Below are 24,804 nucleotides of genomic sequence, written 5' to 3'. Positions count from 1 at the left end.
TTTAATCCAAAGTCTAAACTTCAGAACTGGTTCTGTGTGAGCTTATTAACCTGGGTGTAGCAACTAGAGCTCTGATCTGAAAGCAGTACACATATATATAACCTTAATGATGGTCAAAACCAGAGAATCAAACTAACAGCCTGAGAGCTGACTATGTTGGAAGTACAGTCCCCTTGTTATGGAGATCAGGAAAATAATCTGATTCATACATATGCAGTTATTCCCTTTCCCAATTCCTACCTTGCTAGTCTTTTCAAACATGCAGTGAAATTACTTGCTCAGTGTGAAAAGCAAGGATAAACAGACAAGGTTTTGTGTAAGCCAGTGTTTCAGACTGGTACAAATACTGCACAGTACAAGTACAGAATACACACTACTTCCTTGAAAGCTACAACTTGAGGGGTTTTTTTCTGACTATAGTTACAGGTGCTGACGGAGAACTGTGCCTAAAAAACATCACTAACTCCTTGTATCATGCTTCAATGGAAAAAGGGATAGTTTTAGCTCAACTAATTAAAACAATTTATCTGTTTGACAACTTGCAGCTGCTGGCAATCTGCAGATGCAGGTGGATCACAAGCCTAATAGTTTCTGCTCCTATTCCTAAGGATCCCTGATTTGGTGTCAGGAAAAATATTTTCCCCAAGAGATACTATTAAGATGCTGCAAAACCATGTGACATTTAAGAACTATGTTACACTGGAAGACTAATAGATGTGAAAAATATGTTTGCAATGGACGGATGCTGTCTTGGTCCCACTGGAGTCTAGAAAAGATTGTTTAAGCATCTCTGGTACATTCCTGCTACTATTTTGGTCATAGGCAAACACTTTCCAAAGAACTGCAATGCAATTAAAAAGGAACTTTCACACTGGGGCAGACTGCAACAATATTCTCTAAAATGAGAACATTTATGCCAATAGCAATCTGTCTTGCCTGTAACTTTCTATTACTCATATTATGGAAGAATTTTCTGCTTCAGTATGAGGGTTTTTTTCCTTATTAGTCTAGCTTCTGCTGGATCCAACAGTTGTGCTCATTTGCTTGGCAACTGAGTGATGCTGGAAATAAGCAAACACAGAAATGGGAATTCATTGCAAGTGTGAAAAATGTAGAAAAAAAAGGGATTGGATACAAACAAGGAACAAATTCTCAACTTCGATGCAAGTATAAGGAAGCAAACATGAAAATTCATCACACTAAACCACTATTGTATGCCCCTGACATAAAACAGCCTCCTCCCTCATTCAAAAGTTCTGCTGTTATCCTGGTTCAACCAACATCTCAATAAAATCTTTGTTCCACATCCTTTTGTTACGTTTCTGCCTCCAAATCAATCCTTTACTCACAAACATTCTCTTTGATCAAGAAGTGTGCAATATGAACTCCATGAGCCCTGCCTCTTTCCCATATTCCTGATGTTCTAAGATCTCTTTTAAGATCTACTGAAATGTGAGAATTGATTTTTCAACCACTGGCAGAAAGCATTGTCCTCTTGGAAGTTTGGTATCATCTACTCCACCTCCTTCTTAAGGAAACTTAGAAGAAATAACTTCTGCCATGCTGATACCTTTCCAGCACATCAGTCCTTATTTTCCTCTCTGCATACTCTTTTTTTCAAAGAACAGTGGAACAAGAAACCAAAGGGACCAAGCTGCAAGCCTTGCAGATAGGGACCACAGGACAGAACTGCTCCCCATGCAGAGGGGTCACTTGGAGCACCGCACCAGCAGCCACTGAACTGCCAGAATCCTGGTGATTCTTCCTGGGGATAATACATATCACTATAAGCAGCAGGTAGAAATCAGGAAGTCTGGTTCTCAAGAGATTAAATGTTTCATGCTGGAAATCTCTAGAGAATAAGCCATCAATTTTTACAGGCACAAATCACCAAGGCAGCAATGTAGACAGTTTAATACTTCTAATTGTGAGAAAATAGAGCATGTGTAGGCCCAATCTTTGTCAGTACAAATGCAGAAAAGCAGTAGATTAACAGAAAAGGCTTTATGGAAATGTAGGTTTTGGTGAACTGAGTTTCTGGATGTTCTTCTGGCAGAAGAAAAGATCGTTGCTTGAACTTTCATACAAGTGCTAGATGTCCAAAAGTAAAGCACTGAACTGTCTTTCTTCATGGGTTTTATCCCACCACTGAAACATAAGCACCAACAAATGGTGATGGGCAACATCAAATTTTGATGTTTCTAAGCCAAATTATAGCCTTCCTTTGTACAGACTTGGTTGATGAATCTATCTTACCCTGGAACACAGCACAAACATCAACATGAAGAGCTATAATATAGGATGGCAGGTTCCTTTCACTAGACAGAGCAGTCAAGCAAACTCAATTTCTTTACTATGCTTTAAGAACCTAAGTCAGCCACATCTAAACGTAAAGCATGCATTCTGATATTTCCAAGTCTTTCTAAAACTAAAAAAAGAGAGAAAAAAATCCCACTTCTCTTTAATTATAGTCATGATTATGCCTCAAGTCACAGTGTAAGAAAAAAACAATTGCTACTTCAATTTCCACCTCATTCTTTGCTCCACTACCTTTAACAAACACCTAACCCATCACAGTTATTAATTTACTGAATTCTGATGTCCTTCATTCATGATAATTTTGGGAGAAAATATCTGGGTTTAGAACTACATAATTAAGTAGCTTCTGTTTCTAGTACTAAGTTCTACTTGCATACTGAGGTCAGTATCAAGACTGTGGTGTGAGCTTTAGAAAATGTAAAACATTCCCTGGAGTATTTTCTGGCTTCTGTACAGCTGAATGTCAAGAACCCCCTATGACCTTCAGAACAGTTCTGTAATACATACAAATTAAATAAACTAGTTTTAAAAAAGTACTTTACAATGAAAAAGTTCAAATAACTTCACCTAAGAACTATATGAAGAAAATACTTTACCAAGTTGGAGTCACTCTGTGAAACATGGTGTCCAGCCTCTGAGCAGCAAACGGGAGATTCAGGCACATGCGATTCCTTTCTTAAATTCAACAGAAGAAAAGTGTCTCCAACAAAACAGTCACCATGCTGAGGGTGCAAAGTTCTTCTGGCAAAGGGGTCAGGGTGACAACACCACTCTTCAACTAAATCACTCCAGTTTTCACTCGGTAGAGGAAGAACTCTGAGAAATTTCCTTAGAGGGAAGAGAAGACAAACATTTCAGTTATGTTATAATTCAGTTCTAAGACATTTAAAGAGAGTTTAGGCTTCCTACAAACAGTGGGGGAAGTATGGCATTTTCTCAAAAGGAAGTGCTTGACTCTCCTTCCAGCCAAAGGCACTTTCTTTGGGTGAATTCTGAGAAAGCAATGGCTGATTTTCCTGCCAAATCTGTGATGAAGCATTTCCCAAGGGTGAATGTTCAATGATTTTAAGGCAGAATTTGACACAGTCCTCTCTTGAAATGAATCACGTGGCAAAAATAAAACAGTTCTACCCAGTCATGAAAAATATAACAATGAGCATTTGCAACTGTATTTATTATTACTTCTTGTACAGTTCCCTTGCATCAAATGTTGCTATAAAACCAATAGAAGCAGACTCATGCCACAGCAAGATTCAGCATGTTGTCTCAGATATCAGACTTGAAAAAGCTAAAACCTGAAAAAAATACCACAATACATCTTCAATAAAAAAACCCAAACAAACAAAACAGCAAACAAAGGATAACTCACTCTTAATTTAGATTCAGATACACAGACCTGACTTTCAGAAGTCATATGCAAAAAAGGCAAATCCCTTTCTCCTGGGTAGCTGTATGGACCAAGGATACTGTTTCTGGAAAAATACTTTGTTTTCATTATCAGTTGTATTGGATTTGCATTTTCTTTCTGCCTGGTTTCCTTGAATGGTTACACTATTCCTTCAGCTGTCGCCTGAAATCGTCACCAGAGTTTCCTCATTCTACTCCTTACTTAAAACTTGCAAATACAACTTTGCTTATGGTGCTACTTTGCAAATAAAAACACAGCTGCTAAGCCAACAGTTAGACATCCTCTCTTTCCTGCAGTTCCCAGACTAACATTTTCTGAAGATGTCATTTCTTCCCACTGTAGCTTCTTGGCCCTTTTAAATTGTCCCGTGGGTGAAAGAAAAATGTTTTATTTAAAAAAAAATCCTTTTTATCTAGATACACAATACCTTTTAAACTCTGCTTGCTCCACCTGCAGATGAAAGTTGGAATAACTGATCCTCTGATGAAGCTTTAGCAAAACTGAGTAAGATCACCTCTCAGCACTGCCCACGTTTGTCTTAATTTTCTCTGGTCTCATGTATTGTTTGAGATACTACTGAATCCTGCCAAAGTGACAGTTTAGTTCTGATGTTGGTCTAATTGATTCTTTATCAGCCTTTACAATTAGTTCCGGTGCCTGGACTCACAGTGCAAACAAAAGTCCTCCTGTATTGCTTTTTACACAAAAGTAACAAAAAGCTCAGCAATGTTCTTACAAGGGAAAAAAAAAGACATTACCTTAAGCTGCAGCCTCATGCTGTCCTGTTTCATTAAATCAATGTTTCTTTACTCTCACAGTCTACAGCATAAAGATTTTCACTCCTTTTCCAACAAAAGCAGTTTTTCCAACCAGTAGGAATTTCCCAAACAAACTCCTCCTAACTCTGAGCCATACAGAAAATAAACCATTTCCACTGTATTTTAGGCTTTTGCCACTCACGGGTGGGAAGCCATATCCTAGGTCACCAGAACTGGAAAAATGTAAAACTAATAAAAATTGAGCCTTCCTAAAAAAACAAACAAACAAAACAAATTGTGGCTACTAAATAACATGATAAACCCTAGAAAACAGGGTGACTTATCTCTCCAAATTTGCTCCTAATAACAACTGAGTCTGTACTTGAAAACAGCCACCTAGGCTGCGTTCACAGTCAGAGTAACAAACAATTCTTAGATTGGTACCTTTAGGAGTAGCTTTCTCCTGAAAGTGTCTAATCTAGCCAGGCTGAATCTACTGCTGTAGATAGTTCCTAGATTCCAACCAGAAAAGTAGGTAATTAACTTTTTAAAAATAAGTTTGAAGTTGAGCACTAGTCTGTAAGAGCCCTGCCATAAGGATACAACTCTTAAATAATCTTCCAGTCTAAGGTACGTATTTGACCATAGAGACCCCTGTAAGACTGGATGAAGAAAAGTAAACCCAAATGTCATTATTAACTAATACCCAGTAATACCATTCTGTCTACTGAAAATACTGAAAACTGGAAGTAAAATGGACTTCAGACTTCTAAACATATAATAACTGTTCAGTTCTATCAGAGAAAAAGAAAAACAACTGCATTTCTTTAACTGCAGTTTCCGTTATTTACCTATTAAAAAATCCTGGGACAGTCCAGCTTGTCAGTTAACTGTCAGGCTTAACACTACTTATGTAGGAAAAGTGTAATTAGATTTCCCCTGGCATGAGTTTTTCCATGGAATATTTGTGCAGTACCAATTATTATTTGTTACATTCAGTCTCTCCTGTCCAGCTGATGAGGGGAGGGATAGAGCAGCTTTGGTGGGCACCTGGCATCCACACACCAAAAGCCTTTAAGAATTTCTTCATGACAGAAATTAAGTCTTAAAAACTTATTTTATATATGCGGTACACTTAGCCCAGCTGGAAGGAGAGAGAGAAAAAAGAAAGTATCCCTAATTCTTTGCAGCTCTTGCATGATGGAAGAAAAAAAAAAGTCTAATAATTTTCTCTAATGTGTGTAATGCGAGGGCAATGGAAAAGAATGAAAGAGCATAACCCTCTGAAGAGCTATCAGATTTATGGAAGGAAACAGACTGCGGCAGAGGATTTCAGAAAATGTACACAGTCAATTTTTGTGCACCAAGAAAGGATTACTTACATTTAACCCATTCTTAGTACATTTCTTAATTTAACCTTTAAAAGGAAGACTTCCTATGCAGTCTCTAACGGCAAAAAAACAAGCTTTAGAATAGGTTTGGGGTGGTTTGTTGGTGTGGGCTTTTTTTCTTTCATTTTAACCTAGATTCCTCGTGCTTCAACTGAAGACTACTGCCACTCTCTTTGCAGCAACTTCCTAGATATTGGAAGAATCTTATGTTTTCTCCACAGCCTTATCTACACTACCCCATTTATTTCAATTTCTTCTTAAAGGTAGGATTTTCTAGATCTCAGGTGTTTCTTATTACAGACCCTTGCCTAGTAATTCAGACTTTAATATGCTCGCTTTCACACAGTTCTGCAATTTCCCTTCAATCCTTCCACCTCTGCTGTCACTGTCATACTTAATTCTTCCTGGAGAGAGTAACACATGAATTCTGTAGCTAGAAGTTCTGACTATGCTACTCTCTTCCTTTTGGAAATGCTGGAACAGAATGTGTTGGATATGCTGGCAGCTCCACTTTTCTACTCGTGTCTTAGGTTTTTTTAGTGGCAACATTCAAGGGATTCAGAGGCTTCCTGCAAGGGGAAATGCCAGGTAAAAAGGCATGGACATGCATTATTTTTCCTGTCTAAAAAGTTCTGCTTGTGTCACATTACAGAATGGAGAACCAAAATATTTAAACTACATGGATATGAATTTGATGTGCTGAAATTCAGGAAAATTCCCACTCAGAGATGCAAATATAAACGGGCAACATGTTTTGAAAGCAAATGTTACTGAATACAAATTAGAAGTTTCACTACTTTACAGATGTATAAAAATAAGAGTTATTACTAGACTTTCTGATGAGACATTTCAGAAGTTAAGAAATCATCATTCAATTACATTCAGCTAGCCATAAATCCATACCTATGACAAGAAAGTAACAGAAATTTAGAGAATGGGACATATTTGTATTACTGTTTTGAGTATTAGGAGCCACACAGATCATAAAAGGCTGTAAGTGCACTTCTAACAATTCTTATATATTCAGCTGAAGCCATCAAAATTGTTCATCAGAAAAGCTAGACAATGCAGCACCTTTTTATTAAAATTCTCATTCACTCTGCTGACTTTTAAGGAACAGAGATAAGGACGAGTCACACAGCTAAGACACAGCTCCTGTTTCCCAAATTTAGCATCCCTGTACTATGTGGAGGCAGGCTTCGCTTAAAAGGAAGCTGTGGTCAATATCCCCATTCTGAGCAGCCACTTTATAATTACAGCATGATGACTGAAGGAAATGTACAAGAGACTGAAAAGAACTTAAAAGGCTACCAGAAAGAAAGCAAGAAAGCAAGAAAGCAAGAAAGCAAGAAAGCAAGAAAGCAAGCAAGAAAGCAAGAAAGCAAGCAAGAAAGCAAGAAAGCAAGAAAGCAAGAAAGCAAGAAAAGAAAGCAAGAAAGCAAGCAAGAAAGCAAGAAAGCAAGCAAGCAAGAAAGCAAGAAAGCAAGAAAGCAAGAAAGAAAGAAAGAAAGAAAGAAAGAAAGAAAAAGAAAGAAAGAAAGGAGCAAATGAACAAACAGCTAAAAACTGCTTCAGGTAATTTTGCTTTTTGTCATCTGCAGTGCTTCAAATGTGTTCTTGTCTATTAGTTTCAAAATAAATACCTTTTAGCTGTCTCAAAGTACACAAAATAACATGAATACCAATAACAATGGCATTTATTGCTATAAATACAAGACTCTGCTGCACTCACCGGTCGTTCACGACAATGTCACCACAGGACTGACAGTAAAAGATGCAATTCTTGTTGGGTTTCAGGCTTTCCCTCAAAGTAAAAACCACATCTATAGATAGAAGGAAATATATTAATCTTCAAAATAATGTAAAATTTTCAGTTACTTATACAAAAAAATCTTGACAAATACCTCAAACCAAAAAGGATAAATCTCACAGACAAAGAAAAAGGCTGACATTTTAAACACAACCTTATTTTTTTTCAAAGCAACTATTTAGATTTAGGAAAAACTTGTCATCTCCACCTCATGCCCCATATTACTAAGTAGGAACTTCATACATGAATAATTATTTTCAAGGTGCAAATCCTCTTTAGAAGGGAAGCCGATATATTGATATAATTGAAGGATTGTAAAAATCAAAATTCAATGCCACTCTTTTGTAGATATTTCTGACAATCAGTGTATCTGCAATATGAGGGGACACACTGATATGTTACACAAATAGTCAGGATGGGGAGAAGGGTCAGACACTAGTTTTACATTTTCAGGCAGGTAAGAAACCAACCGCTGTGGAACCACTCCAGGAAAAGACAGTGAGCAACGGCCTCTGCAGGCCAGGAAAGCAAAAATAGTCTCACAAAAGGCAGCTCAAACAACTTCTCCAAAGTAAAAAAAGAAGTTATAAAAGTCTCTCCAAATTATCTGGCAACATTAAGTGGAAGAAAAGTAAAACTTTAAGCCTAGCTCTAAGTATGAATATGCTTTGCATCAGCCACTTTCTCAAAATTAAGAATCAAAGTTTACTCTCAGCACTGATATTCAGTATTTGAAATTTGGGGTACAACCAAAGAGAAAAGTACTTTAAAATGTTCCAGAATTTCAACTATTTTGCATAATAATATAAAACATCAAAGGGTAACTAAGATTATCCAATATACGTGTTGATTACCACCTCATTCACATACTTATTTTTCACTAGCATGACTTTCCAAGGTTGATTTTTAAAAGTTCACTGTTGGTCTTTTGAAACATGTCTTGTTAATAGGACACATTAAATAATTTTACTATAACTGAGTTGTCAAAGCACATGCATAATTACAGATTAATGTCCAGATGCCATGTCAGCATACCAACAGAGTATTCCAATGTGTTTCTGGTACTGCATTACTGTATATTACGTATTTTATCATCCTTTTCTACTTTAAAAGCTCAGAATGGCAATTTTGTGTTATTTATTTAATATACCTTTCTGTGTCACATCGTAAGAAATGAATCTAAACATATTGAGCTTGGATGCCAGGATGAAAGAAGGCAACAGCTGTACTAGCATGCCTCCTATTTACTGCATCCTAGACCTGACAATAATGAGTGACAATAATGAGTCCCAACACAAACCCTTTATGATTAAGTGGTTAAGGATGGACAAGCATAGTGGTTGCCTGGATGAATCAGATTACTCCATTACTGATAGGATGGGGAGTAACGGCTATAAATTGAAAGAAAGGAAGCTTATGTTAGGTATTCAGAAGAAATTCTTTATAGTGAAAGTGGTTAGACACTGGCACATGCTGCCCAGGGAGGCTGAGGATGCCCCAGCCCTGGCAGTGTTCAAAGCCTGGCTGAGGAAGTCCTTGAGCAACCTGGTCTCGTGGGATGTATCCCTGCCAATGGCAGTGGGGACTTATCAATAGATGATTTTTAAAGGCCGTTCCAACCCCTTAGCATTTTATGATTCTATGATTTTAATCTACCAAATGCAGAATAGGAGAGAAAGAAAATCACTTCGAAGTACTATGAGGAAGCACAGGAGGGGGGAACTGTGAGCAGATCCCAAACACACCGCGTTTCCCTTTCATTACGTCATTTTTGCACTTTCAATTTCTAAAGCTGACATTCCAGAAGGTGTTTGCCCTACAGAATTCACACTTCACAGCCTCCCTCAGTTAAACCTCCCACGTCCCAGGTCGCCCTCCCCCGTCTCGCAGCGCCTGACCCGCTCCCGGCCCGGCCCCTGCCCGCCCTCACCGGCGGCGGGCGGCGGGCGGCGCAGGCGCACACGCAGGTGCAGCCCGTCCCCGCGCAGGTGCCGCAGCCCGCGGCACGAGGACGGCGCCAGGCTGACCCCTGCCGGCAGCGCCGCCGCATCGCAGCTCCCGCCGCTCCTCACTTCCAGGGAATCCGCGCACACCGACACCTCCACCGGCGCGCTGGGGAGCTCCGCCGCCGCGCTGCGGAGGAAAAGCAACGGGTATGCCTCGGGAAGGAGCTGTCGGGGTGCGCTGCTGCTTTACACAGGCCGGCCCGCAGCTCCAGTCACGCCCCGAGATCCACGCAGTGAACGAGGAGCAGCCGAGAGAAACAGTGCACCGTTCTCAGGAAAAATTTATTTGCACAGTTGTGCCGAGCCGAACAAGCAGGGGGAGGCGACCGCACGCAACCCGGCCCCTCCCCGCGTTGAAGGCTAAGGACGCCGAAAGCCAGACCCGCCGCGCCCCCCCGGCTGCCCCGCACGGCCCGAGCGGCGGCGGGCGGCAGCGCCCCGCACTACCGGACAACCAGCAGCGCGCTCTGCGTCGCCCGCCTGATCTCCATGACGAACGCTGCCGCCATGCCGGCACCGCGCAGGAAGCCGCCTCCCTCCCGCCGGCGCAGGCGCGGTGCCGCCGCCCGCCCGTCACAGCGCCGCCTGCGTGGGATCGCAGGGTTCCCCGTAAACCACAGCACCCGGGTTCCTCCTTAACACTTCCAGGGATGGCGGCTCCACCACCGCCCTAGCGGTGGAAAAGATTTTTCTAATGTCTAATCTGAACGCCTCCTTCTGAACGTATCACTTTAGGGGCATTCTCGCTAGTCCTGTCACAGTAGGCAAGGCAGAAGAGACCGACCCCCAAAACCTCCTTTCAGGCAGCTGTAGAGAGCAGTGAGGTCCCCCCGACCCTCCTCGAGACTAAACAACCCCAGCTCCTCAGCCGTTCTTGAGGCTGAGGCTAAGACAAGTTTTCTCGAGCCCTGTTTCCCTTCTCTGGATGCGCTCCAGCACATCAATATTCTTTTTAAACTGAGGGGCCCAGAAACTGATCACAGCACTGGAGGTGCGGCCTCACCCCATTGCAAAGCACAGAGCTACCACCACTGCCCTGGTCCTGCTGGCCAGACTGTTCCTGATACAGGCCAAGGTGCCACCTGGGCACACCGCTCGCTCCTACGGGCTGTCAGCCAGTCCCCCCGGCTCCTTCTCCGCCGAACAGCTCCCAGGTCACTCCTCCCCAAGCCCGCAGCACTGCATGGCGTGGCTGCGATCCAAGCGCAGGATCCAGCAGCTCGGCCCCGACGGTGCCTCGGGAGGCAGTGGCGGGCGGGTGTCCCGGGGTCTGCTGCGCCCCCCGGCTTGCCCGCCGCTGGCCAAGGGGGCCCAGGGATGAGTCCCTCCGGGTCCCAAGCCAAAAGGTCCAGGTCTGCACAACCGGCTGGTCTCAGGGGTTTTCTAATCCCCAGTCTCTTCTGTGTCAACGTGGGGCTGTAATCTCCTGCTTTGCTGCCACACCACCGCCGGGAGGAGCCTGGGTCTGTTCTACCGGGCACCGCCCCATAGGAACTGTGGGCTGCGCCTGCGGGTGTGTGCTCCGGATTCGTGGCCAAACAGGGTTGATAGTAAACTGTTTTAGCTGTTGCTGAATGGTGTTTGCACACTGTTAAGGCCTCCTCAGTGTCTCACTCCGCACCACCCAGCAAATAGGCTGGAGGTGGGGAAGAGCCTGGGACAGGGGAAGAGGTTGTACAGCTGATTTGAATCGACCAAAATTATGTTCCATGGCACATAACATCAGGCGTGGCAGTAAAAACTCAGGGCATAGTCTTTCCAAAGTGACCATTGCTCAGATACTGACTGAACATCAGCAATCATGTTGTCGGAGGTGGTGAGAGATTGTATGTTTGGGGGGATTTTTTTGTTCCTCTTTCCCTCATCCACTAAAACATCATGATCTTAATCCACAGTTTTTCATGCTTTTGCTCTTCTGGTCCTACCCCTGAGCTAGCAGCTGGCTGGGGTCACCCCATGATGACTGCAAAGTTCAGTCTGTGCAGAGGCCTCTGCTGAGACAGCTGAGGCTCCCCAGTACTAGGGACTGTGTCCTGTGGCATCACTACTCACCCCCTGCCTTGTGAAAAAAACCCTTTCCACCCTTTCTTGCGGCTTTACGAGTCTTTCTGAATTCCTCCCGATCCACGTGCACCCAGCTCTTGAATGCTGTCACATTGTACTCATAGCAAACTCAGGCAGCTGCTACTCAGGGGTGAGGTTTTCTACTGCCTCTCATGAGATCTTTTATCAAGATATTGTAAGTCCACCCTGACACGCCTTGTGACTTTCCCTTTCCCTATGAACACTGTCAGCACTGCACACTTCATCCAGGATGTCACCCTCACAGTACATAAGAAGTTGATGCTCAATATTCAAGGACACCATAGAAAGAAACTTTCACTTGAAACAAAGGAGTCTTTCTGCAATGTTGGAAGTGTTTACTTTTTAAGAGGTCACAAGACCTTCTGTGGTTGCAGAGAGTTATTTGAAAACATGATCTGCAAAGCTTCAAACAAATAGGCAAATTTGCACAGGTTTCTTTTATAGCAATATATGATCAAATACAGGATTATAGTGAAGTAATCCTTAGTCCTTGGAGTTATCAAAACCAAGTAGGAGAGTCCCAAAGAAGAAAACGGAGTAGGGTTAGATTTTGTGGGGAAAAAATACAGCAGGCAATAGACAGTTTCAACTGAGTTATTTTGTTGTTTTTTACAAAGCATTAATTTATTGTACTATTCTAACATGGGACTGTACTGTCTACATGCTGTTCTGAGTGTGGTGGTGTGGGGTTCTGTTGTTGTTGTTTGTTTCCTTTTTTTTTAAGGAAGAAAAATAATTAGTCCAAATGGTGGGTTCCATTTCCAATTACTTCACAAACACATTTATATTGTGAACTAAATTGTTGCAGACAAGTAGGTCATACGTCAAACATAAACCCCATGTAATTATAGGAGAATTGACTCCTAGTATTAGTAAAAGGGCCTTTGATGTTACAAAGGCTTACCCAAAGCTACAAAGTTATGAATAATCTTAAGTGTTCACAGGGTGTGAGCCTCACTTATTTAAAATTGTCTATTATAGGTTTCTCATCATTTCTTCTGTGAAATACAGAGAAAAGAAGATAAATTTCCTACAGAGCGAATGCACCTAACATCAGTGCTGCACCAGACCAGTATTTTGACTCCAACATCAGTAAAATAAGGTACTAATAAGGAAGAGCTCCATAGTGTGGTTGTTTCCAGGTACTTCCCCTGTGGGTACATCCCTACCCAATTCCTTCAGTGTCCACTTATGGATGTGTTTGTCATCAATATGAATAATGTATCCTTCAGGTAGTGTCCAAGTCCCCAGCTCCTGGTGCCAATATGTTCTAGAAGTTTTCTGCTTTGCAGAGAAAAATTCTCTGTGCCTCCTCATTCTCATACTGTGGGGTTTGGTTAACAACAACTTTGCTGCCTTTTATGATTTTGTAGAATTTGATCAATCCTCTCCCCTGCCTTCTCTCTCTGCATCAAACAGTCAAAGTCATTACTGCTCTTGCTGTAATATAGCAGTGACATCTCTCCACAGTGCTTTTCCCAACTTCTCTACATCCCTCTTGAGCAGTGAAGACAAGAATTGATGCCATAATCAATCTGAGGCTGCACCAGCCTTTTACACAGCAGCCAAACAACTACCTCTGTCTTGTTCTCAATATTCTTCCCAACGACATACAATGTTTTTTTGATTGCCACTGCACATAAAGTCGATGAGGCAATTTGAAAGAAGTGTTTTAGAGCTCTGAGCTGTAACTGCCACTACTAAATTCAGCACAAGGGAAGCTTAGAAATCCAACCACTCTGCAATGCAGTAGCATGTGAAAGCACATGGTCAGTTATGGGCAGTTACTTCCCCTCTGTGAAGTTCACCACTGTTTAATAGCTCCAAAAGCACGACCAACCTAGTTAACAATTACTTCTCAAAGGCATTTATAAGTATCTTCAAAGAAAAAAAAATTAAGTGTACCATTTTAATAAAAATACATGACACGTAGAGTCCTACTTGATGCCTCAGAAAACCAGTGGAAATTGTCAGCTTTCCAAAAAGTTACTATTTTTCATGTACTGATTCCTGCTATAGTTTAATGAGAAAAGGAATTGCATTTACTCTTTATTATTATCCCAAGTCTGGAGAATAAAATTAGACTTCATTAAATATTGGCTGGCAATGTAAGTCACTGAGTAGAAGATTTACAAATATTATGAGATTTTCCTTTGGCAATATTTTAGAAATACTTGTCCTCAGACAAAGCCTAAAATATTAATCATGTGAGCTGAACACACCTTTTTGGTTTTTTTTTTTTTTTGCAGTTACTCAAGTAATTTATAACCATAAACTCTGTTTGCTATTATGAAGCTTGCTTAAATTTGAGAACTGTAATGATGACTTAAAGCAAACAGATTACAGTCTAAGAGCTGTACCCTTTTTACTGTGGAATTGGCCAGTTGAAAAATCACTCTTGCAATGCAGTAAAAAAATGTCATTTGAATACCATCCTTGTGGGCACCCATACACGTTCGTGTGTAGTAAGGATTCAAGCATACTAATCACAAGAAATTTTAGAAAATTCCCATTACAGCTACTGTTAACATAAAGGTAATAACACATCATGGCATCACAGACCAGTTTGGGTTGGAAAGGACCAGGTCGGGATTGGCCTCTTCTGCCAGGCAACCAGAGACAGGACAAGAGGACATAGTCATAAGCTGTGTCAGGGGAGGTTCAGGTTGGACTTTCAGAGGCAATTCTTCACAGAAAGGGTGGTTAGACATTGGAACGGGTGTCACATTCCAATGGAGTCACATTTCCGGGAGGTGTTTAAAGAAAGACTCAACATGGCACTTAGTTCCATGGTTAACATGGTAGCATTTGGTCATAGGTTGGACTCGATGATCTTAGAGATCTTATTACCCTAATTGATTCTGTGATCTGAGAGATCATCTCCTTCCAACCCCCGCTGCAGGGACACCTTCTACTACAGCAGATTGCTCAGAGCCCCATCCAATCTGGCCTCGAACACGTCCAGGGATGGGCCATTCACAGCTTCACTGGGCAATCTGCTGCACTATAATTTTCTAAAGCAGCACCCATTTTCCGTGTTTACCTGCGCTGTATTGGTAAGCTCAGCAAATACCAGGCGAGATAAACAAACACGCACTCCCGCGCAGCCCGCGCACCTCGCACGCGTCCCGCCAGGGGGCGCAGCGCGGCTGAGCGCGGCGGGCGGGGCGGGGCGGCGCGGCGCGGGGCACGCCGGGAGCTGTCAGGGCGGCGCGGGGGTGCCGGTGGCGGTCGGGCTCTTCCGGCTCGGGTCGCTCAGGTAACGCCGCTCCCTCCGCTCCTTCCCGGGATCTTGGCACGGGCACGCAGCGCGGCCCAGCGGCGGCGGCTGCTGCTGCTCCCGTTCCCCTCCCTCCACTCCCGTCGCCGTTCCGGTGTTGGGGAGGGTCCGCCCCTGGAGCCGAGCCGGCCCTCTGTTCTGCTCTGCTCTGCTCTGCCCTCCCCTCCCCTCCGGCACCGTCGTGGCGGCGGACGGTCGGGCCGTACTGGGCTGTGTGCGAGGGGCAGGTGCTGAGGAGCCCGGGAAGAGCGGTTATAGCCTGTTAATTACGCTGCATCCATTGACCTGTGGCACCTGTCCAGCCTCCCCACCGTGCTCTGTCCCCCCGCAGCGCGCCCGGGTGAGTTTCGGGCTGCGGCGCCTCTCCCCCCGCCCGCACCGGCAGCGGCTGGCGGGGCCTGGCTTCGCCCTTCGTGGTGGAGCTTCCCCAGGGAGCTCTTCCCGCCTTCCTGAGAAGGAGCTTGACGTTGGGCTGCTAGGGTCGTCCTGCTTTGACCTTGAGCGTCCAGGGGGCTGCGGGCCTCTTTTAGGTGAGATTCCCGGTTGCTGGAGTTGCTGCCTGTGGTATTTGGAAGGATACATGGGACATACGGCTGTCACTGGGCTGTGTGATGCAGGGTTAAATTTCATCTGTTGATGCAGAGATGGCCTTAAATCTTGTGATGCCCGTTCGAAAAGCATAAATATATGACAGCTTCTGGTGTTAAAGGTTTTTCAGAAATAATATTTTCATACCTGTGACAATAACCAGAGAAGCCTGAACAATTTATCTCTTTAAGTGACCTAAAATATGTTAGATATGAGGTGCTGGTTTTAAAGAGCTTATTCTGGGTGACTCAACCGTTGTTTTTGTTGCTGATTGCAGGAACCCTTTCGCTCCTAGATCTTCTTTCAGTATGCAGTAATAGCGAAAGTGTTATTGTTCTCAGGTTAGCTGCAGTGTTACTGATACCTGAATTCCGGCTGTAGGAGTGTGAAGGGTTGGGAAGACTGTATCTAAGGAGTAACAGGCTAGATACTTGCAGGTAATAAGGGGTCGCATTATAAGGTTGAAGATCCTAGTCTCTTCATTTTGCTGCCAAGGCTTGGCCTGTGTTAAATACTTAAGCAGGCCTGGCTATCAAATTTGTTCTCTTTGTTTGTAGGGTTTTGTTTTGTTTGTTTTGGGGGTGTTTTTTGGTTTTTTGGGTTTTTTGGTTGGTTGGTTGGTTTTGGGTTTTTTTGGTTTTTTCATGTTGATACCTTTTCAAAAACAGGGTGGAATACAGTAGACCTTTTGGTAACTGTATGATGCCTAAATATTGTGATTATCCAAAATGTACAGTAATTTTCAAAATAGCATGTATGAATGTTACGAGGGGGGATGTCAGTTTGGAAAAGGCAGAATATTTACAGCATAATTTGTGGTTTTGTTTTCATTGACATGAGAATTGGCACTTTTGGAAGCTAAGCAGCCTGTAAGTGATGTGGGGAGAGGCTGCATTTCTAGTTCACTTCCCAACTTGTTGGTAGCAGCTGTGATGGTAGATATTTAAACAGCATTTTGCATAGAAAAGGTATCTTATATCTTCCATTACTGGAGTGGCTGTGCATTTGAGTGGATGGTTCTGTTCACAACATAGGCAGTGCTTTTCCCGTGTAAAATTATTGGCATGCCATGCAGACCGTTAGAAATGCTCATTGCAGGCACAACAAGCTGTGTGGGTAAGGTGGTGCTGTGGTTCAAGCCCAGCCAGCAGCCAAGCCCTATTCCCCTACCTGTGGCACAAGAGAGAGAATGAGAAGAATAATAGGAAGAAAATGCATGGGTTGAGATAAGGATAGTTGAATAGGGAAAGCAGCAGACACACAAGGAAACCACAGCAAGGAATGAATTCACCCCTTCCCATGGCAGGCAGGTGTTCAGCCATCTCCAGGAGAGCAGGGCCCCATCCCACCTAGTGGTGGCTTGGAAGAAAACACACACCATCATTACAAATGACCCCCCTTTCCTCCTTCTTTGTATGCTAAGCATGATGTCATGTTGTCTGGAATATCCCTTTGGGCAGTTTGTGTCACCTGTCCCAGCTCTGTCTCCTCCAAACATCCCATGCACCTCCAACCTGCTCACCAGCATGGCAGTACAAAAAGTAGAAAAGGCCTTGGCTCTGTGTAACCCTGTGCAGCAATAACAAAAATATCTCTATATTATCAACCATGTTTAGCACGAATGCAAACCAGCCCCCTACCAGCCACTGTGAAGAAAATGAACTGTACTCTGCTCAAGTAAGTGGGCTCAGCCTGTGATCTCCTGCCATTGTTTTCTGTTTGAATACAGGGAGGCCACTTCCCTGTGTTCATCACCAAGAGAACCCTCAGTTCTCTTGGCCACCGTTCCTGCTGTCCACCTTTAATGTCTTCTTGCTTAGCCAGGAATGACTGCTTGCTCTGGGTTGGCTGGCTGAAAATGCTTATTGATATTCTTTTCTCTTTTCTTCCTTTTCTTTTCCTATTTTTTGTCTTTGGTGGAGCTCTATTATGTTAAATCTGCAGTGTGTAGAAGAGAACCAAGAAGAGATATGAAGTGTGTTGTTAAGAACCCCTGTTTTTAGAAGGGTTGAAAAAAGTAGGAGATAGAGGCTGCACTAAATTATGCCTGCTAAAGCATGAAATAGGAAAATGGAAGTAATTTTTCTGTATGCACATAAATTGTCTTCCAGATTAATAACCATGTTGCTCTGACTTGTAGCTGAAAAGAAGCTGAATGATAAATAGAAACAGTAAATGATATGTTTCCCTCTGAGAGGCTGGGGAGAAGAAACACTGAACCATTTTCTCCCAATAAGTGCAACTAGAAATGGAAAGAAAAACTATTTACTGATTCTCCTTGGTGTTTACTAGTCAACACATTCCTATTTTTATCAGAAACTTGTAGTTCAGTATAAGCATTAAAAAATAATTAGAAGTCAGGGAATGTTGCCTAACTGGGTTTTTCATTTGCAGAAATTGTAGCAAGTTTAACCTTTTGTTTATGTCTTTTGTGGCTTACTTCTGAGGATAGGGAGAGTGAATAAGTTTTGGTCCAGGCACCATTTTCAGAACAGTCAGAAAAGGATTCTACTTTACAAATTCCTTTGAAATCTACCTCTGGAACTGGGAAACCAGATGCATTGTAAAATGTAACCACAGTCTAGATAATGCAGAGATATATGCACAACATATAACACTATTTCAGAATTAAAATCAGAATAAAATTATAGAAATTAGTTGAAATTTGAAATTAATTAATTGCTAATACCTTAGACCTCAGGGCATAATAAAAAAGGAAGCTGGACCAAGTCTTGCGCAAATGCATTGAATTAGGTTATCCAAGTAAGGTAAGGATAAGGATATGAGAGCTCCTGACTTATGCCTTTGTGAAAAGACCTATCAGGATCGTTTGGAGACAGAATGTTAAACCCACCTGAAGCTACATATTAGAACAATGGGTATGGATTCATGAAAGGCTATTATGAGCAAAGAATAAATGAATAAATTACTTGGCTATCACTTTTTTGTTGTTAATTTGGTGGATTCTGTGTTAAACTGTGTATCAGAATATTTTGAGAAGTCTCCATGAGAAGACACAGCATTACTCTGGAAGCAAAGCTTCTCTCTCAGTACACAGTACTGCAAGTGTAATGTAAGACAGTGAACCTTATCTAAGCCTATTTTTTGTATACTAAGCTGAAAAGTACCCTGAAGTTGGCAAACTCTCCTTTAAAACAAAGGGTAAAAAATATAACTGGAAATTAAGTGATTTTTGTTTGAATTTAATTCATTGTTATGTTCGCTATGGATTTTTTGCTGTTGTTTATTTATTTTAAATGTTTTACATATTAATTTGACTTACTAATTTGACAAGAGTAAAAAATATGCAAGAAAGAAAAATAATAGCTCAAGATAAGTTTCCTTTCAATAAATGCTTGGACAAGAAAAGCTGGCTAGGTAAAAAGGAATTCTTTTCAGAGGGGATATAGGGACCATTTGAAGACACGGGGCTGAAACACACACAAGCGAAAATAAATTGCCATTTATTTGAGGAAGCCTGTCGTGTTCCTGTGCTCAGCTGGAGAGAAGATAACTATTTGACGTGGTGTACTTATCAAGCACTACTCAACAGGGAAGGCAGTGTTCCCCGGCCAGGGGGTGCGTGTGAGAGCTGGGCAGTCCTGTGCCAGGGAGGGCAGTGTTCCCCGGCCAGTGGGTGTGTGAGAGCTGGGCAGTCCTGTGCCAGGGAGGGCAGTGTTCCCCGGCCAGGGTGTGCGTGTGAGAGCTGGGCAGTCCTGTGCCAGGGAGGGCAGTGTTCCCCGGCCAGTGGGTGTGTGAGAGCTGGGCAGTCCTGTGCCAGGGAGGGCAGTGTTCCCCGGCCAGTGGGTGTGTGAGTGCTGGGCAGTCCTGTGCCAGGGAGGGCAGTGTTCCCCGGCCAGTGGGTGTGTGAGAGCTGGGCAGTCCTGTGCCAGGGAGGGCAGTGTTCCCCGGCCAGTGGGTGTGTGAGAGCTGGGCAGTCCTGTGCCAGGGAGGGCAGTGTTCCCCGGCCAGTGGGTGTGTGAGAGCTGGGCAGTCCTGCTGGGGGACTGGGAAGGCACAAAGCTCACGGTGCTCACAGGTGGTGCAGGAGCCACAGGGAGGGTGCGGCTGTGCTCACACCAGGACACTCGTTCTGCCTGAGACAGTGCTTTTCCAACCCAGTGAACTTGTGGTTACCATGGATGTGGCTATGGCAGGTAAATTCCTTCCATATCCTGTTCCGAGTAACCCAAACAGCCTTATTGCTAATATTCAGTCTCAGGAGCTCTTTATGAAGCTGAGAACTGACACTGTGGGATGATGTTGCAGGTTTGATTGTGCAGAGCTGAAAAAGGCCCTACCAGCTCGGGGAGCAATCCAATCTTTTTTTGGAGCATGGCAACAGTTTCTTTTGGTCCAGGGAGCAGTAGTTGATACACTATATACAATGTTACACATAACTTTAGAGTAAGGATTTTGTGTTTCTGTTTACCTCAGCATTGTGAACGTGGCTGGCGACTCCAGATTATATTTCATCTTCTAGTCGAAGGTGTCTCTGCCCGTGGCGGAGGAATTGGAGCTAGATGTGCTTTATGGTCCTTTCTAATTCAAAACATTCTATGATTTAAAAAAACTTCCTAAATAATTGTTATTCTTCAAGTGTCAGCTGTGAGAATGAAATAATTATTTTTAAAACGTCTTTAATCAAATTGTTTACACTTCTCTGATGGTTGCACTCTGATGGTTGCAACACTCTGAACACTTGTCAGATTGAGTGAATGGTAAATTTTAGGGTTTTTTTGGGTTTTTTGTTTTGTTTTTTTTTCTTCAAATGTGTAATTGAATATGAGGGAAATAGTGACCAGTTCTAGATTTAGACTGAAATATTGGTTGTTCAAATACAGTGGCCAACAAAGGGAAGAAGGGGACAAAAAAAGTACTTGAAAGTAAGTGTTGAAGAATAACCACAATTTCAAGGAAGCTTTTTCCCATTTTTCTCTATGTTGTGTAGTTCTGACATAAATTGCCATCTGTTTTTTTAGTAAGACATGTTAGATGTTTAGCATAATTTAGAATAAGAAGCAAGGTTATCTGGAGCTTTTTTGATTTTTGGATGTAAAATGATCACTGATTAAGCTATAACTTATTGCATAGATAATTCAGGAATCATTTGTTGTAAGACAGGAAAATGGGGAAATGTTATTTTATTAAGAAGAAAATATTTTAGTTAATGGTTGACCTGAGCTGTAAGAAAGAGGCAAATCATCATCTTTCATTTACTGAGTGACGTAAGTTCAGATCTGTGAAATCTGAATACGTGATTTGATCTCATGAAGACTGATACTTTAAAAGTAGACACTCTAGTGTAAACTTCTGGCATTCATAAAGTGCAAAAGTACTTAACTCTAGGAAAGATGATGTCTGTTATACTTTGCCAGAAACGCTAAGGTAGTCCTGAGCAGTATGCAGGCAATGGTACTCAAGGGCTGAAAGAAAATAAATCAGAAGTGTTCTGTTGGTGGATCTGGAGTCAAAATTAAAATGTCATTCCAGTATATCAAAATGTTTTGTAGTTCACCTGTTACATATTGAGAAGCTGTAATAAAATATAATTGAGTAGAGGGGTTAAAATGTCACTCTAAACTCAGTTTCTAAGAGGCAATTGGAAGAGATATGTATTTGTCCATGAGAGTGAGAAGTCTTTGGTCATTTTCTTCTCCCCTCTGATAAACAGACATAGATATTTGATATTTTTTTTAATTTCAGAAAAATTGTGCTCTAAAGCATATTCATTTAGGGTTTGTTTATAACCATAAATTTGTTTTCTTAATTAGTAACTAGAGCAGCCAAATCCTTAGAAGAGTTTGTTCATCTTTATGAACTCCTACCTAGTGTAAGCTACCCTTTGGAAGACCATATGACAGGAATAGCAGAAAGAACATTTTACATACCTGATGTACTTGCATCAGACTGTGCTCCGTGGTTGGTTTATTCCAGTCTTTTTTTTCTGTGAAGAACATGGAAAAGAAGGGAAAATGTACTTATTTTCTTTTTACTGACAGATTGATTTTTTTCTGTGATAATAAATAAATTTGGTTTGTAGCTTTATAAGTAAGGAGGGTGCACATCCAGTTGGGTACCTAAGCCAACCTCTGTAGTACAAGCCATAGGTTTTCTGGCATTTAATTATTTTTTGATATAACTCCCAGGAAAACATCTTGTGTTGATTTAGAAGTTGCCAGTATGTGTCATGCAGATTATTATATAGATTTGATTTAATTAAATTTTGTTGTGAAATATGAACACCTAAAGCAGAGCTGTTTTTTCTGTGGAAAAATATAATTGGCTGGGTCAACTTGTGAATATGACTAGGTAGAAAAGTGTACTGAGAAGTTATTAATCACAATGTTAATTCTTACTAAGTGTTGTAGACTGTTGAAGGATACTAATGACATAATGGCTAGTTAAAGGTAATAATACTGCTGGGTGCGGTTCTTTCGTTTTGTTTGTTTGTGTAGTATGGGAGAGATTCTTCTTTTGTTATTCTACTGAATAGCAGTTGGCCAAAATAACAAGTTCAAATAGTTCTTATTCTTCAGAAGACATCAGAGATTCCTGTTTGAAAAATTCTGAATAAGAAGACTGTGGAAACTCAATCTAGAAACAGTGTAATTAGCTGTTATTGGAAAATCTTTATCTGTGGTTATAGAAGAATGTATGTAATTTCTGTATATGAATTTTATCTGAAGAGTCTGTTGTGGGATTTGCAAGACTTATTTTGCTATTCATGTTGTTAAATGCTTCTGAGGGGAAGCAAAGCATAATAAATTACCAAATGACAAGGCTTCTGTTTTCTTTGTATTCAAATCTGTGTTTGTATTGAGTCTATTTAAATACAAATGTTTTCTGCAGTTGCTGGCTTAATATGTGGGCACCATACACGGCTTAAAAAGCAATGGCACTACAGTGAAATTAGAATTTTTTGTCATCTGCTTTTTAATTGTCTACTACTTCTTTTACTGTACATCCCATAGCCACCTTTGAAATGGTACACAATTTAAAAAATGCCTTGGAATATTGCATTGCAAAGCAGACACCCTGAGGAATTCAAAGGAGCAAGCCTGTGAGCTCAGATTCTTACAGTACTTGGAAAAAATCTTGAGCTTTCCTGAAGTGACTTGATGTATGCAGATTTGTACTCCACAATCAGCTACTGGACCTGTACCAGTATTTCAGTATTGCAGATTGGTGTGAAACATACAAATAGAGCAATTATCTGATGCTTGAAAAATACAGGAGTGGAATAGTAGCAAATCAAACCTGAAGAGGAATTTTGGGGTAAAATAGATAAGGAAGAGCTTATGAATCAAGTCTTATAACCTTGTGATTGAATCAGAATAGAATCTAGATAAAAGCTCCATTTATGGAATTGATTTGGTGATGCTGCTGTTCCTTTCCACATTCCTTCGGCTTCAGTGAAAAACATTTAGAGCCTCTTAAACAGGTGAATACTTTGTGTTGAGGTGAGACAGAAGGCACTTAGGTACAACAGTTATGAAGAATGAGCACTTGCTGTGGAAACACAGCTGAAGCAGTATTGTTTGAACATGAGTTGGAGGAAAACCAATACCACCTCATCAGTGAAGGGAGCTGAAGGCTGCTCTGGGAATGCACTATGCACAACCCTCCGCTAAAGAGCTACAGCCCCAGACACCTGTGTCCTTGTCAGAGTCATGTGCGAAGACTCCACAGACATCCAGGTGTACCCAGAATCAAGTGGTATCCATATTTTAATCCACACTAGAAGGTGAAGTAGAAGGTAGTAAGTGTCAGGACCTACTTCTGCAATCATTCATGATTTAAATATAATTATATAAAATTATTTGAAAGCGTATTGTACATCTTAGTTTCTTCCTCACTGATAATAAACTTTCTGCTGGGACAGAAAGCATATTTACTTTTTGACATTCGTTTAAAAAGTCATGGCCATCTAACAGGTCAGTGATTGCCTATGCCAGACTCATGAGAATGGTTTAACCTTCAATCTGAGAAGCTTGGCTCATCTCTTCTGGTATACAAAAAGGGGGGAAAAAAGCCCCAAAGGATGGTGCTCTTCGTATCTTTGTTTAAAAAGAAAAACAAATAAAGAGGATTCCAAGGAAAGTTGGCCCTCATGCCAAATGGTGGTTGTGTAATGGCTAGATAAATGCTTTGTTCTGTAGGCTGTGTGATGGTGTAGCAGAAAATGCTATTTCTCTTTCTTTTTTTTGATCTATCAAATTTTATTATTGATCTAATTTTTTCAAATAGTAAACCATTGAAGAATAAGGGTGTGAAACTTAGAAGGAAATAGACACTACCAAGCTTTACATTGTATTGAAATACCAGCTGTAAAGTCAAATGTTTTTAAATCTGCATTTTTATTACAGATGAAGAGAAGAGGAAAGTATTGATAAGAATATATTATGGAAACACAAAAGATTAAAAACTACATTGTGGAATATCTTCAGACTAAACAAAAAGAAAACCATAGTAAACAAATTTATTTTTATGTATGAGAACTCATAACAATTGTCATTCCTGTAATTTTAATGACTGTAGAATAGAATTAGTCCAAGGTTTATAAAATAATACATAACATTTACGTAGTATCCTCTCTGGGTGCCTCACTTATTATGGCTACTTATGATTTGTCTAAAACTGAGATTTCTTTGTGGGAAAAAGTATGCAAGAAATTCTTTGCATAAATTCTTTTTGAAAAAAACAACATTTTTAAGATTGAAAAATGAGACCATAACTGTAGAGTACTAAGAAAACAGTATGTTTTTTCTTCTCCATACAAAACTTCATAATGATTATATTTGTACAGCCAGTGTGCAGTTGTCTTGTCTAAAAGTACAGTTATTCAGTCCAAGATGTTAATGTATTTTGTTTTCAAAATTAAGGGATTGTTCTGATTGGTTTTTAAGTCTGAAAGGAAGCTACCTGTTTAACCCTGTGCTCTACCTGGTTTGTTTAACCTTTGATAATCCTTTATCAGACCACTCTCAGCTCTCAGGTCCTTCAAGCACTTGAGGAAGACAGAGCCCTGTCTCCCACTCAGCCATAAGTGGTTGCATTTATGCTTTAGCTGGATAAAAAGCATTCTTCACTTAAAAAGAATTATTTACTGTGTCAAGTTCTTTCTCCATCCACTGTGCCTGGAAAAATTTGAATTGT

At 41.4% G+C, this 24,804-nt stretch overlaps 2 protein-coding genes across 8 annotated transcripts in view; one reads left to right on the top strand and one right to left on the bottom strand.

Annotated features, from left to right (window-relative positions):
• Positions 1 to 10,433, bottom strand: part of UBE3D (ubiquitin protein ligase E3D) — a 77,408-nt gene extending 66,975 nt beyond the window's left edge. The window contains exons 1-5 of the mRNA XM_030944771.1: positions 10,423 to 10,433; positions 10,140 to 10,277; positions 9,617 to 9,819; positions 7,609 to 7,699; positions 2,916 to 3,147 (exon numbers count right to left, since the gene is read on the bottom strand). Coding sequence (XP_030800631.1) covers positions 2,916 to 3,147; positions 7,609 to 7,699; positions 9,617 to 9,819; positions 10,140 to 10,277; positions 10,423 to 10,433 — 675 coding nt within the window. The remainder of the gene's footprint in view (positions 1 to 2,915; positions 3,148 to 7,608; positions 7,700 to 9,616; positions 9,820 to 10,139; positions 10,278 to 10,422) is intronic.
• Positions 10,434 to 14,969: 4,536 nt separating this feature from the next.
• The window catches only part of DOP1A (DOP1 leucine zipper like protein A), a 60,277-nt gene continuing 50,442 nt past the window's right edge, over positions 14,970 to 24,804 (top strand). For 5 of the 7 annotated variants that reach the window (XM_030944655.1, XM_030944652.1, XM_030944653.1 and 2 more), the window contains exon 1: positions 14,970 to 15,036. The gene's annotated coding sequence lies outside the window, so the exon portion shown is untranslated. Of the gene's footprint in view, positions 15,037 to 15,481; positions 15,588 to 24,804 lie in introns of those variants that run through there. The other 2 variants (XM_030944658.1, XM_030944650.1) reach the window with 1 other exon arrangement.

The sequence above is a fragment of the Camarhynchus parvulus genome, chromosome 3, assembly GCF_901933205.1.
Source record: "Camarhynchus parvulus chromosome 3, STF_HiC, whole genome shotgun sequence".
Lineage (NCBI taxonomy): Eukaryota > Metazoa > Chordata > Aves > Passeriformes > Thraupidae > Camarhynchus > Camarhynchus parvulus.
The sequence above is the reverse complement of the archived record's forward strand: the minus strand, read 5'-3'. Positions and strand labels throughout refer to the sequence as shown.